The sequence below is a fragment of the Bradysia coprophila genome, unplaced genomic scaffold (genome assembly GCF_014529535.1).
Source record: "Bradysia coprophila strain Holo2 unplaced genomic scaffold, BU_Bcop_v1 contig_373, whole genome shotgun sequence".
In the NCBI taxonomy this organism is placed as follows: domain Eukaryota; kingdom Metazoa; phylum Arthropoda; class Insecta; order Diptera; family Sciaridae; genus Bradysia; species Bradysia coprophila.
The window spans coordinates 2,282,286-2,298,177 of NW_023503632.1; the positions used below are offsets into that span (position 1 = coordinate 2,282,286).

At 34.6% G+C, this 15,892-nt stretch overlaps 1 protein-coding gene across 1 annotated transcript; it reads right to left on the reverse strand.

Moving 5' to 3' along the window:
• Window positions 1–3,931: 3,931 nt before the first annotated feature.
• On the reverse strand, window positions 3,932–6,051 carry LOC119081969. The gene is made up of 3 exons (XM_037191281.1): window positions 5,972–6,051; window positions 5,202–5,913; window positions 3,932–4,875 (listed from the first exon to the last, which is right to left on the reverse strand). The coding sequence occupies exons 2-3, from the start codon at window positions 5,536–5,538 to the stop codon at window positions 4,085–4,087; spliced, it is 1,128 nt and encodes a 375-aa protein (XP_037047176.1). The 5' UTR covers window positions 5,539–5,913; window positions 5,972–6,051; the 3' UTR covers window positions 3,932–4,084.
• Between the last annotated feature and the right edge of the window lie 9,841 nt (window positions 6,052–15,892).

Consider the following 15,892-nt stretch of genomic DNA (forward strand, 5'->3'; position numbering starts at 1 on the left):
AGATCAAGGAATTGAACACGGGGTATGCAATCCGGTATACAAAAAAAAGCAACATGGCTGTCGGCAGTCATCTGAAAAATTTTACCGAAACAGTCATAACCAACGTCATTGCGCATAGCCTGACAGCTCGTCGTAATATGAGCAAAATTGGCAAAATTATTTTGTTTATCGTGTTTATGTTGGACTTATATTGAAAATTTGTAATAATTTCAACAATTTTATGCATAATATACTTCTTAATGACAGTTTTGTGTGGCGTGCTTTAATACACCTGTGCCGATTAGATAATTTACCTAATAAATAGATTAAAAAATAAAAGAAAACAGTGCCCCTAACGAATCAAATACATCTTACGAATTCAGAAGAAGTGCAAAATAGTGAATTGGGAGAACGACTCACTTTTAAGGGTCAGTAAATCCTCAGCCATTTATAAATTAAACTACAGGAAAATTATGTTCTTCAGATAAATCTGCTCAGATTTAGTTTTAGTGTAATTCCAAATGTGTTTACAAATTTTCTACAAGCCGTGGAGTATGGCTGGCTGATTGTATAAATTACACATTTACAGACAGCTCGAGAAAATATCACTAATCTTCTAAGTTGGATTAATAATTGTTGACATGTTGTTTACGATTGATTTTCGCGAGTTGTAGCAATTTCGCGAGTTGTAGCCAGAGCCAGGGTAACATACGAGAAAGCGCCTAAATCAGCCGCCCAAACATAAACTTATACAACTTTCCATGCAAAAGGGTTAGCGAAAACACGAGAAAAATTCAAGTCCCCAAGACAAGAAAAGACATTTTTTGGCAAAGTTATCTTAGGAACATAAAAATCGCCAAAAATCTTTAGAATTCTAAAGAAATTGCTTAATTGCCGAAGAATTTCGGACAACCAATTAGCATTGTTTCGCTTTCTTAACGCAGTCATTATTGTGAGGTCATATTTAAGTAATTAGAGTAAGTAGTAATGTAATTATGTCAATGTAATTATTTTATGGAATAGGTAACGAGCTTTTTCTTTTGACGCTCCCCATATCAAATAAATACTAAATGACTTTGGTTTTTGTGAATTGAATCAAAAAACTAACTCTGGAGAAGTTATTATAAGTAACACAGTGTCATATGAAAATTCTGTTGACTAATGTAGAATTAGTAGAAATATTTCTTTAAAAAAAATGGTCAAATTAAACGTTTACATTGAAGAAAGAGAGTTCTCTCCATCTACTGCTTCTCTAAGTTACCCCCATTTATTATACCAAACCACATATAAAGCTGAACTTCTCATATTGAATTATTTATTTTTTGTAAACTTCCTAGGAGACACAACTGGCGATTGGAACGAATCAAATCAGTTTAAGTATTTACAGAATTTTATTGGATAGATTGGTACAATTCAAAGCTTAAAGTGACTTCAACATTTAAAATTAAATACGTTTTTACAAGTAATGTGATCAATATCTCTACTTCAAAGTATTTTTGATTAGTTTGAAGAGTCCAATTACAATTATAATATGCAAATTATTTAGTAATCAAATTAAAATCGTGCGAGCACTTCAACATTGGTTAAATTAATGTAAAAAATGTTCTTTCACAGATTTTTGAAATATATTTTAAATTAACAGAAACAAGAAAGATAAAATATTAATAAATTTAAAAAAACAAATAACAATGAATTTAGTACATTAACAACGATAAATTTAAAAGAAACAACAATTAATTTAAAAGAAATAATAATAAATTTAAGATCAAAAACAAGAAGTTTAGAAACACAAAATTAAAAACAAAAAGGTAAATAATAACGAAGAGCTCAAACATCAACTGTGAATTTTCCTCTCTTATTTTTTTGGCGAAAGGCCAAGGCAACTTCATAAATCTGAACATCTTTACCATAATTAGGTAATACTGTTATTTTCTTCGATAAAAGATCGTTAATGATTTTACAGAATTTGATTATAGCATAAATAGTGGTGGTATTAATAAAAATTTCCTTTAATATTTCATCATGTTTTTCGCAACCCATTTTAAACAGAATTATATTGTTAACATTCGAGACAATTGTTTGTTTTAATTTTTGTTGAGCGCATAAATCTGGCAGCAATATGTCTATACCACACAACAATTTCTTAACATTTAAAACAAACGTATTCGATGGATAGTTTAAAGTTGCCGAACTCGGAGCAAAAAGTTGGTTGGAACCTTCAGATGTTTGAAAAATGTTTAAGCAAAACTTACAATCAATATCTTTTATCATGTCACTACAAATTGAACGTGCAGCCTGTGTCAGTTCATCATTTTGAATACAATTCAATTTTGGTATCGGAGGATCAAAAGCTATAATATCTGAAACATCATATTGTGGGTGGTAAACATCATTTTGGTAGGAAGCTTCGGGATTGGATTGAGAGTCATTATTCAACAAAAATTCGTGAAAATTATATAACAAAGAATTTGAAGAATCTTTTTCGCAGTTCGATTTTAGGGAGTTAGTGCTTGTGAAGTTGCTTAGAATTGATGTGATATACGCAGAACGGAAATGCATTGGTATCGGTTGTTTTGGATTTTGACAATTTGTTTTAATGACTGAGAAAAAATTCTCAAGCCCGTCTTGGTTTGTGTTCCTGTGAAAATCGGTTATAAATAGTATATATGCTAAATTCCAAGAGGGACAATTACACATTTTAAAACGCCACAAGTTTTCGACACAGTAACACAACTGTTTCATCATTTATACTTTTGTCAATCCTTTTGAACGTCGTTTGTTTAATATTTCGCGGTAAATCGCGCTTCGCCCATATGAAATATGCATTTACATTGCCTATTCATGTAAAGCACTTTACGTACGAGGTTCCAAAATTTTTATTTTGACGAGTGGGAATACAGTCCTCTCCATAACGTCCCAACTCGTCAAAATAAAAATTTGAAACTAAGGACGTAATTTACTATTATATGTCTTTGTGTGGTAAGACCGTAAGACTAACATTATGCATCGACATATACAAAATGTTATGCACCTATGTCCAAATGTTTATTTTGACGAGTTGAATTATGATCCGCGCCTTCGGGATTACTCAGGATTACAATCATAAACATTTGGACAAAGGTGCATAATATTTATTATCTGCCAAAAACGATAATCGCGTATTTATCTCTCTAGTAAGTGCAAATTCGCTTATCTCGATATGCTTATGTGTTGCAAAATGTTTAATTTGACGATTTGGACAATGTACCACGCCTTCGGCGGCGCATAATCTACTACTTCATTTTTGAATATTTCTTAACGAAAAGGTAAATAAATGAGAAAACTTTTGGGTTACACAACATACAGTTACTACAAACAAAAACGACAAACATAAAAACAGAACAATGATTGAATAGACCATCTAAGTTTTTTGTTAATTTATCGGATTTTCGCGAGCTTTTTGAGCTGTAACAAAGTTCACTAAAGTTTGTCAAAGCTTATAAAAACTTTATATTGTTGGTTTACCCCAACACATAACTTGCACAACTTGCAACAAATAAATTTTTAAGGCGCAGAATTTTATTGACTGAACCATGAGTCTATGTCTTTCAGACTCTTTCTTAATTATACTTAGCCATTTCGAATAATATAATTATTTTAAATCACATTACACGACTGCTTTCTTTCTGGTAGATTTTTGTACCCAATTTTGACTTTTATCACTATTGATTTTTACGGTAGGTACAAATACGACAAATACAAATAACCGAAAATTGAAATTTGTTTTAGTTGTTTTGGCAGGCTGATACATAAACGTGCACACATAATGTACGATTCGAATATATTACTAAAAAAGACACTTTTGTAATGCTTATGTATGTTTATGACTGCCAAGATACTATCTGAAACAAGCTTCATTTTTCAATAACTTTTATTTTCGAGAATTTAATATAATTCTGTTTGTGTACGTTCTCATTGAGGACTACTCAGTCCCAAAATTTTTTTATTTTATTTTTTTTTCTTAACAATAATTCCTTCTAAGTAATAACATAAAAGTCATTGTGACTTGGTCCCATAATAGCTATATAAGTAAGTAATTACATTCAGAACAACCCGAAAATAAAGCCTAAACACAGTACCTCAACGCGATCTCCATAATACCTAAATCCAAACACTTTTTTGATAGCTCATAATATCCGCGAATAGTGGATTCCCAGTTTTGCAAATTTTTTGTTCTGTTGCTGGCTTCGCCTGTTGCTGGATCAATAAATCTCATTTTTGAAAGCATGTTCAGAGCGTAATCCCAAAATTGGAAGTGATGAGAATTTTTAGTGACGGGGGACTTTAATTGATTGACTGTTAAACTTGATCCGTTTAAGCTATCAAAGAGGTCATTAAAGAAGAACAAAGCATTAGCTGTGCCAGTGAGGTCTCGTTTTAAATATACGCTTTCAGAGAAGTCCATCATGACCTTTCCGTAGGTTGCACTGAAAACTTGCGCAGCCGTGGAAACTTTCATCTTCAATTTATGGGGCTCAATGTGTTCCGGGGTGATCTTTTTCAAAAGCTGTCCGCTTCCTTTCAAACTGCAATCATAAGTTTCCGAAATATCTTTCCATGTAGCTGTCAGTTCTAGCGATTTCTTTACACTGTTTGTTGAATTTCGTTCGGTGCTACTCCATCGTTTGGAAACAAAATGTTTAAGCACCTTCGTTTGCAAATTATTTCGCGTGCCTTTAAGTAGATGAGGCACATCAAAAACATGGATTACGGTGGTATCTCTTAATTTGTACGATAACAATTGGCCGCGATTAACTCCACCATTGGTCGCTGTTTCGGGGTTTGATCTCATCAATGCATTAATCGTAGACACGTTTGTTTGACACTGGTCACACACTGAGGCCAAGATCTTTAAACCTTTTTTTCGAAATAGAAAAATTATTCGATTAATAATCAATAAAACACAAGATAGCAAGTGGAAAAAGCTCTAACAAAGTCATAAATATACGATTTTACAGGAAAAAGGGTCAGCTATCGGCTGAAAGGAATTCTATGTTACGATTTTCAAATTTTTGAGTTGTTAACATTCAACCACATGGGATTCGAATTGAATATAATCAGGCAAATAAATCGTGGCTTAAAGCTCAGACATTTCATGGTTGCGTCCATGAACCCTCGAAAAATGAAACTAACGATATGCGACCTTGAGTATAGGAACTGTAGAAAATAAATAAAGCATTAACCTGCATCAAGAACCGCAACGCCAACAAGCTTCACCATTTCAACCAGTTCAAAATGTTTAAGGCCGTCCGTGTAAAAGTACGATAACGGCTGTTTGTACTGTCGATTAATTCCTCTTGCCATGAAAACCAGGGCGTGCGTAGCAAAACTGGGCCTTCTCATTAATATCATTTCCACGAAACCGTCGATGACATCTCTGTTCGGACTGTAGTCAATATGAGGAGTAAGGGCCATCTCATCCCACACAAGAATACAGTTCTTGTCGATTTCATTCATGCTTTGTACGGCATGTCCAAGATATTTGAAGTATTTACCGTTGATACCAGATTCGAACATCATTTTGGCACTGTGTCTACCGAGTGTACGTTTGCTCGGTAAATGGAAATATCGTGCAAGTGTGTTGCGATATGTTTTTGGACTTTGTTTGTAAATAGCTAGACACAGGCTCTTCTCATCTGCACTGTATCGTCGAGCATTTTAACGTTTGCCAGCATTTTTTAATTGCATATCGAAGAACAAGACCTTTTCTTTATCACTGTCTTCGTGGAAAACTTTCCGTATGCTCTGCATTATGTTCGACTTATTTGTTTTCCTCAATTTCAGTTTGCTTCGCAGCAACAATACTTGGTTTTCCTTGACGCGAAGCGATCTTTTCTGAATCGAAATGACTTTCTCCTTAAAATCCAGCTTTGCTTTAAGCTGTAATATCGTCAGCTGCATGGAATGATAAATCGAAATGAGTTGTGATCTTTCTCAATTAGGTAAAGCTTACCTTAAGTTCTCTCACTTCTTCCTTACTGTGTTTGCTGCTAGAAGGCACATTGACTGTTCCATTGTCGTAGTCGACATCAACTTCCTGATATAAAATTAACAATAAAGAAATAACCCAATCAGAAATTCAAGTAAAAACTTGCTTTTGAAGCTGGCTTCTTCTTGGTAATATTCTGTCGACCATTATTGGATCGCTTAAAGGTCTTGGGATTCTAGAAATATTTTAGTTTTTAGGTGTGCTGTGCATATGTTTTGCGATCTCAATAGACTTACGATTGTACATTTCCGATTTATGTAACTATGTTCCATCCATACTGGATTAGGTAAATATTCACTTGGTACAGAATTGTATTTTAAACGAACAATACCATTTGCATGTGTATGATAGTCGCTAGGCACAAAATGCTTTTTGCATATTTTGCGAAACGAGCTCGAAACCGTTTCTTCATCAAAATGAAAAATTTGAATTGCGTTTAGCCATTTTAACCGTATCTCTCTGCTAGCAGGAAAATTGTGAAATCCCGAGGATCCTTTCGTTCTACAATAAGGCACGCAACACTCAATAACCATCGCGACGAATTTTACATACTTTTTAATAATAAATATTTCAAATAATTATCCAAAAACAAATTTTAACCATGAATCTCGTTGAATTCGTTTCAAAACAAAATAATTTTGCTCATATCATAACGAACTGTCAGACTATGCGCAATGACGTTGGTTATGACTGTTTCGGTAAAAATTTTCAGATGACTGCTGACAGCCATGTTGCTTTTTTTTGTATACCGGATTGCATACCCCGTGGAATTGAATCAAATATGACAGACGTAAATATTGTTGTTGGTGGCCTCGAAAACATGAAGTTCCGCCCTGATATTAGTCACTTCATTGCATCCATTTGCTACGGGCAGTATATGAATGGGTTGTGATGGAAGTTCATGGTTTGACCGTTGAAACTGATCGCCAGCGCCAATGTCAACATTTTCTTTTTGATTTTTCACATCAATGATCTATTGAAATTGAGATATAGACTCAATAAACCAATTTATTCAACGTATACTACATGTCTGGAACATAAATAGTTTCACAAATTGCGTATTTACTGAGCGTCATAGACCTGAAACGTCATTCTTCTTCTTCTTAAAATGGCGAAAATCACAACCCATTGTCAGTAGATGTTCTTAAGTTGGTAGCGAGCGTAGCGATAGCTACAAGTCACCCAAAAATGAAATCCCCTCTTTTTTCCTGATGTCAGCACATAGTTTTTCCCGAAGTTTCAGCTAAGCTGAGAAAATGAATATTTTCTCGCCTGCCTGCGTTGTGTCATGGTATTGTCTTTGTATGGTACTTGGACAATTTATTGGAAATCTCAACAATGTGTTTAGGATACAAATAGAAATTGTGCGTTGAGTAACGAATGTTGTCTAAAATGGAGCCGTGATATATTTGACTGTTAAGAACGTGTCACGATGGTCAGTCAAAAGTATATAAATCCTTCACACAACTTCATTGGGTCACTGCCAACATATGAGCCGAAACTTGTTTTTTTTTTTGATCAAGCGTTGTTTGAGTAACAGTATGACCAATTTTCAGTTTTGCTGATTTTTCACTTTAATCTCGTGGTTTATATTCACCTTTTAACACTTTTATATAAACACTTCGAGCTTGTTAAATTCTAAACTTTGTTTGAATGATGTGGCCTTACATTTGAATGTGTTTTCAAGTTTTTCGTCAGATATGTGAAAACAAACTTGGTTTTTAAATCTTCCATCTTTATCTCCTTAAATCCATTTCGATCCTTTTCAACACTTTTACTTTCGAAGCCATATTTTTCACATAAATCAGCTTGAACTGGAGATTTAACATTTTACAGAAGGTTTTTCATTTTATTTATTTCTCTTTTTGGATAAAAAAAAACCGTTTCCAAGATAAAACATATTTCTGGCGAAATAAATTCAAAACGAAAGGGATATTGTATCCAATAAATTTGCATTGAAATAATCTATTCTCGGTGGAAAATTCTCACACTTTTCGGTTTACAATATATTTAATGTCAGCCAGTAGTAAAAAAAAAAATTGTGACCACATTCAGGATGGAGCAGATGTTTTTAAGTCTGCACGATCTTTACTGACCTGAGCTTACATCAAGTGCAACAAACACATTGTTCACCAGTTGAATTTGTATCCTGGCTAGGCTAGTTTCATATCAAAAATAAATGAATTCAATGCTTCTGAGCGAAATTGTACTCTTTCTGTCTTATAAAGTTATCTACATCCCGCAAATCGTTGAAGGTTTTTTGACTGAAAAAAGTTCCGTCTGTGGTACGAACGTTAAAGGAAGCAAATGGAGTTTGAGATATCACCGAATCTTGCATTATAAAGCATCCGTTGGGGGACAAAAAGTCCGTCAGTACAACAAAAACTTCTTGGTCATTTCATAGTGCGATTATTCCTCCTCTTTGTAGATTTGCAAAAACACAGACTTATCTAGAACGCGAGAAACAAGAGTCTTGTTACGTTTGACTACCATGCATCAAGCTCATTGTCTGCAACTCTCACTATAACACTACTTATTATGTGCGAGATATAATATTCCACATTTTATTACCGAAAATTAATTTTCCAGATAACTTACTGAAAAAAGAAGGAAGAACAGACATTCAACACAGCGAAATAATTTTCTTCATGATTAACCGATTCTAATAAAAGTTTTCCATTCATAATTTTTAAACTCTATTTTACTGTTTCTGGGGGACAAAGGATATATAAATTCCAGTCAACGTAGCAAACTTTTCTCTTATCCGCCGTACTTTTAATTGTAATATTTTCGCTACACCTTTTTCTTCTCGTTTTTCTTTTCCAAATGTGCAACGAAAATGTTTATTAAAAATGTGGAATCAAATAAACTATCTGCTCTACTCTCTCTCTTTTTTTTTGCTCTATTTCTATCTGCTTTATTGCGTCGGGCTGGCTTCTCGTTTAAGGTAATACTTTCCGCAAACAGGAAAAAAAAAGATCCCTCATACCAAAAAGCACTTTGTCATGACTCGTAATATTATCAACAATAAATCACAAAACGGAATTATTTCCACTAACTTTAATTTGATTTATAGCAAACTTTCAGACAATGAAATTTTCTTTATTATTTAATAACTATAGGAGATTAGACTGTGTTCTTGCGGGGTTCAATTTATGGTCTGCGGCCGAAAAGAAAGTGAAAATTGACTTATATACTAAAAGGATTTGGTCAGTGCGATAAAAATCAGAAGAGAATATATTTGTCTCAATTTATGACAAACGAACGATTTAGTCGAATTGTTTTCCCGTTTTCGGACAACTTTTGTCCGCACATTAATGGAAAGTTGTGGACGAGATTGTGAAGCAATATATACAGCCACAGCACATTAATTGTCGTAAACTTCTTTCATTTGTTATTCCATTACATTGTCACTGTATTGTTATAGTACTAGCATAGTGTGGCTTTGGTTTAATCGAAAATTGTGGAAAATTAAACATTCCTGTTTGATTTGTAAACTTTGTGAAATCCTGCTCGTTGCCACAGAATGTAAGTAAATAAAAAAGAACTTTTCATTTAAATCAATAATTTATTTCCGAAAAAGCAATTACGTGAATACCAAAAATTATTATCCTAATTATTTCTCATGGGAAAATTCAGCACGGAAAATCTCCGAAACGAGAATATTTTTCGTTTACTTTTGCCCGGGCAAATTAAATAAATGAATTACAGAATTAAATGAGAAAGAACAAAACAATTTAAATAAATTTTCAAACTTTTTTAATGTTTTGCAAGTTCATCGTTTAATGTATGTGGCGTGGAAAGTATAGTCTATACGCTGGAAGGAAAAGTCATCTGAAGGAAAAGTGGTATAAATTAAATGAATAATTGTAAATCGAGTAAATAAATTTAGCGAAAGAAAAAATAACAGCTAGACACTGAAACTCACTGAACAGCGTTTCGGTAACATCACTGGAACAATTACAAATATTTTGTATCTAACCAAGGCAATCTCTCTAGCAATTGTTTACAAAATTACGCTGTATTCATACACTTCTAAAATAATGTAATTTACAAGCGTACACTGTACGATTTTTGGCCTCATAATTTTGTAAACAATTGGTGTGATATTGATAGAGAGTTACCTTGATCAGAGACAAATGCCGCCCAATTTTTTTATTGGCACTATGGCAGATAGATGCTAATTTGATGACTCGGTCGTTTCGACGAACAGAGGGATTTCGAATGATTTTGAATTCGGTCGATAGAAAATGGATTGAAAATGTTCGTCGTTTACAGCACGTTGTAAAATTAATAAATTTTTTCCAGCTCAATGTCAGTGTCTTGATGCAACTGAGCATCATAATGTTCGAAAACTGTGAAATCAACATTGCCCTTTCATTAAAAAAGGTATTCAAAGTGTGCAATGTGTTTCATTTTCTTTGCTGGATTTATAATAGGACTGCGATTAATAGTACATTACTATGCAAGGGAAGTAAAGTGATATCTCGTATCCAGATGAGAAAAAGTATTCGAGGGCGGCAGCCCGAGGTACTTTTACTCATCGTGATACGAGATATCACTTTATTTTCCGTGTGTAGTACGACGTTTTACTATGCGAGTGATGTAAAGGTTATTGCCTATACATGTAATAGCCTTATTACATGCACCAGCATAGTAAACACATTTTTCGCGCATTTTGCAACTTGTGGTACGAACATCATTTTTCATGCATTTTGAATGTATTTTTCACCAACTGTGTATTAGCCTATAATTTCCAAATTTAGCGACATTACCTTTGCATGTCCTAAATATTTGTCATGGCCACAACACAATATCAGTTGTCGATATTAGTGGATCCGATTTATAAGCCACATATTGTTCCTGCATCATCTTGTTGCAATCAAATATGCAATTAACCGATGACATTTTGATCGAAATACAATGGAAATACATTATACCGTTTTCGGTATGAGATGGCAGGCAAAGCCAACGGTGTATGCTAGGCAGTAGTAGTTCGATTATGTCATATTATGTATATAACGTTCGATGTTTGGCATAAATTGTCTTTCCAATTTAAAATTATTTATGAGTTATTTGTAGTGATTACTATAAAACAATGGCGCAGACGTTTAATTATGCATCATTGGTTGCATACCATCCCATGTACCTGAAATTGTCAGAATTTGTATTGATTTTCATTATCGTGTCAATGAAACCTATGGTTTACTTCATTTATTTATATCGGAAATATATCTGTCTGCACTTACAGTATACATAACTCCAGCATGATTGTCATTACCGACCAATTTATTAATTGCAAATTGTCATCATAATTAATACATGAGAGAACAAAATGATCCCACACACAGCCATCTATGTATTTTCGCAATTCCGGGCCATAATCATCACCTTTTTCCATGCATCCACTTAATGTCGTTCTCATAGTTATTTACCTACCTACCACTGTATTATTGGACAAAGTGAAATACAAATTTTTAGCACGCAGTAAAACTTACGCGACTTATATGTAATGTCGTTTGAAGTTTTTAGCCCCGTACGAAGTACGAAGGGGCTTATGGGATTACGATGCCGTGTGTAATTGATGGAATTCGAAGCAGACGGTAAGGGCAAAGTGTTTGCCTATGTTCATAGATAACGAATCCGCAATAAAAATTTTGTCCGTCCGTCCGTCCGTCTGTCCGTCTGTCTGTCCGTCCGTCTGTCCGTCCGTCTGTCACGTCGATATCTTGAGTAAATCAAATCCGATTAAAATTTTTTTTTTCCCTGAAAGATAGTCAAAATAGTGAGCCTAAGTTCGAAGATGGGCGATTTTGGGTCGACCCTTCCGGAGCTGGGGCCCAATAAGTGCCTAACTGTTTTTCGACGATATCTCCAGGCATTTAAGCACTACACTTGTAAGTGATACGTCAAATGAAAGGTATTTACAATACCGATCGACAAAAAAAAAGTTTATGAAAATTGGATGACCGACTCGTGAGTTAGACCCCTTGGTGTGAACTAGGTACAGGGCGGCAAGCCGTTTTTGCTTGTAGGTTGGCCAAATTTGAACGTATTTAGATGGATTTTGCTTTATTAAATAGGTATTGACCGTACCAATCAGTGAAAAAAAGTTTATGAAATTCTATTCACCGGAGCGTGAGCTAGGTCTCTTGGAGTGAGCTTATATGTGGCTAATCGGCCGTACAGTGAAGGTGGTGTTTTTTGTTAATATCTCGAGTAAACTTTGACCGAATTTCAAATATTTTTTTTTGTTTGAAAGGTACTAACGAATGTAAAGCAGCCGCACTACTTTCCACCTCCTAACAAAATGGCCGTCGGCCGCCATTTTGGATTTTTCAATATAAATCGGTGAAAATGATACTTACTTAATTTTAGGTCAATTCGAAATTTGTGTTACATTTGAAAGGAACGTCGTACGGGGCTTCGTAATTGCGTTATGCGCAATTTTTAAGACGTACACATTTCATAAGAATTTTACTTTACCGACGTTTACGGGCGCAGTAGGCTTACGGTAAGAGTAGGGCGACGGACGAACTAGGGTCACGTACGCAATAGATGTACGGGTTTGTACGGGGCTCAGTCGCAGCAAACGCTCCGACTGTTCTGACGGCTCGTTTAATAATTGGATACGTGGTTTGATTTTTTGATAATTTGAAGTAGTTTTATTTAATACATTTCATACATTTACATAGAAGTGAGCGACGCGTATGTAAATTTGTGTCTTCGCCTCGGGTTGACAATCGACATATATAGTACGATAAAATACCTTCACACGATTTTAGTTACAGAAATAACTATTATCCTGTGGTGTGTACTAATTAAAGCCCGTCTGTCACGCTATATTGTTGAATGTTGTGTCTAGTCATCGGATCAAAAAACTCTTTAGGAGAAGGCAACTTTCCGAAAGATACCCATGGGTATCTGATTTATTAAAAGTAATTTGATCCACAACAAACTTTAAATTGCTTTTACGGTATACATAACCGGAGTGCATTTATTTCCCAATTAACCATTGAACCGAAGAGCTTCATTAAATTTAATATTTACATCACCCATCACTAATGATTGTTTAAAGTTCACCGTACAAATTTTAGGTTCAAAGAACTGAAGTAAATTACTGTAAGGATCCAAAGTTTAACCAACAAGAAAGTACTGCTTTACTTGATCTACAAAATATTTCGCTTATTTTGATTGGAGAGTATGATGATGAAACATAAATCCTACGTATGATGGACAATCTTGTCCCGCTAAAGGAAAAGGTGGTGTCATCGCTTTTTCTATACATCGTTTAAATTCAAGTAGTGATATGGTATATACTACACTATTTCGTTATTATTATGATTATGAGAACGTCCCAGGCTACCACTTTGTTTAGATTGGTTTTATATTTACCCCTTTTAAGACCGTCAAAATTTTTGTGATGTCCCAAAATATTTGTGATATCACAATAAACGGAATAAACTGATCGATAGGAAGTCGTCACACCAGCTTTTCCAACAAAAATTTACCCATTCGCTGACGTTACAATTGATGAGCCGGGTGAGAAATTCAACATCCTTCAATGTCATAAAATGGCCCAATATCATCTCAATTAGTATTATTTACTCGATTAAGCGCCGACTTCGCTCCCGCTGCCGTGTTAAGCATTCTATTTTGTGAATGCAGTTTAAGAGAAGTTAAAACGATGGAAACCCTACTGCCGAAGAAAAGTGATCCAAACGACAAAAGTTGCTTTAATGGCTCATAGAGTGATATCAACCTTTCTAACAACATCATCTGAAATTTCGTTTCGGAAAGGAGAAACTATCGTACGGTTATGATAAAGATGGTTCTGTCAAATGTCAATATCAATGGTCGACAAATAATTCCGTTAGCAACGTTGTATGATGAGTTGGCGACATCATTACGGGCATTAAAATCACTTGCGTAGTATGCAACGACGTTGCATCCTTCGGCACTTTACAATCGGAAGATGTACGAAGTACTAAGTACTTAGGAACGAATTCGAAATCAACGGGAAGAAACTGGTGACATCGATTCTTTATATAAAAAGTTGTACCATATCCCATATATTTTGGTCAGGTTGTACTCCATGTACTGATTTTTACCATTTCCCATATATTTTGGTCAGGTTTAATGTTTACCCGTTCAAGGGATGCATATACGACGCAAAAATCACGTGTGTGTTCTTTTCCTCGACTAGGGAGTTTCAACTCTGTACGACTTTTCGCAACATTAAACTTTACATTATGGTGAAGTGCCTCCTCAAATGTCACGCGTTAAAAATAAATTTTCAAAAATATTTTTGTGCGTCAAAAATTTGCACACATTACAAAAATGTTTCCCTCATTTTAACGAATGCATCCAAAACGTAAATAGGGCACAAAAATTCAACTATACCATAGCTTAGAGGGACGTCAACTTTGATTTTTTTTTTGTAATTTACCCTTCTACATAATCCTAGACAACTAGATACTGATTCCCGTGGAATCGCCAAAAAAAATCACCAGAATGTGAAGTAACGCCAAAAAACCGCAAAAATGTGATAAAACGCCCAGAAACATAAAGGATAGAAAAGTCTTTATGACGTTTCTTCACACTTTGACAATTTTTCCTGGCGTTTTTTCACATTCTGGCGACCTTTATTCAACCAAATATTATGTATTGCCAAGAAAAGTCGTCAAAGTGTGAAAACGTTACGAAAACCGAATCACCCGAAAAAATCTTGACGATTTGACTTTGGCGATACATCACAGTATTAGATACTGGGCGAATGGTTTCTCTGATAATTCAACTGTCGCAGTTGATTCGTAATAATCAAATAGATATTATTATGCCAGAGAAAGGATGTTGATGTCTCTAGTTGTTGAATTCAGTGGCAAAAGACTACCAGCCGATTGTATAAATTCTGCTCCGGTCACTCTACTAGTTCTACAACTATACTGGTGGGATATTCTCCCCAGCCCGAAAGCGCCAGTAGGACTACTTTTGAGAAACACCCTTTGATCAATTTTACTTTAAAGAGTGAAAACACTCTATGTTCAGGATTTAACACTGGTTGTTATCTTGCCTACGTTCACGATCAATTAGAAAATTGACAGTGATGTCTTAAAGTTGTTCAAAACTTTCGCACCTAATTGAGATCTCTCCTCACTGGAAGAGCATCCAATGTGACACTAAATTTTTTTAAACAAGTTCAATATTGTGCTCCATTTAATATGCGAACAGAAGACTATATTATGGTGGAATGAAGCATTCCTTTACTGGGTACATATAATATAAATAGAGTTCATAAATTAAAGCAAATAATGCATAAAACATAACCGAATCTAAACCTCATAACATATTTTTTACGCTTTATCTCTTCAAATCACATTTGAATATTTTATAGATATATACATACCCGACACACTCCTAGCCATTTGTTGGTAAGACGAGAAAACTTATGCGTTTAAAATTTAAATTTTCTATCTATAGGAAAAATCTCAGAGTTGATACAAAAATTGTGTATTGTCTTACCAGAGTATTATTTCTCCGCCAGCGAAATCCATCAACATTTATGCCATTTACCCCGTACCTAAAACGGACATGGAACGATTTCACAGCGAAAAGGAAAAAAAAAGTCCCCCTTTTGTTGCCGCTCGTTGAATAATGCAAAACATTTGTTTCATGCGTGCAATGGAATTATGAGTAGAAAATACGCATCGTCACTTCAACTTTCTTCCGCATTCTTTAATACACACTCCCCTCCATCATCAATGTGTGTGTGCCGTGCAGTGAAACTTTGAATTTTTATGTAGGTTACGGTCGTTTAATTCGTTTTTAAGTATACCGAACTTTAACCGAAATCGTTTTAGTAACCCATAAATTTGCGAATCTGGA

What these genes read in the sequence shown, in the direction of transcription:
- LOC119081969 (XM_037191281.1), bottom strand. Translation starts at nt 5,538, where the DNA reads ATGATGTTCGAATCTGGTATCAACGGTAAATACTTCAAATATCTTGGA. An exon ending in CGTTGCGGTTCTTGATGCAG is followed by an intron (nt 4,876 to 5,201) that starts GTTAATGCTTTA and finishes TTCGAAAAAAAG; the next exon opens with GTTTAAAGATCTTGGCCTCA.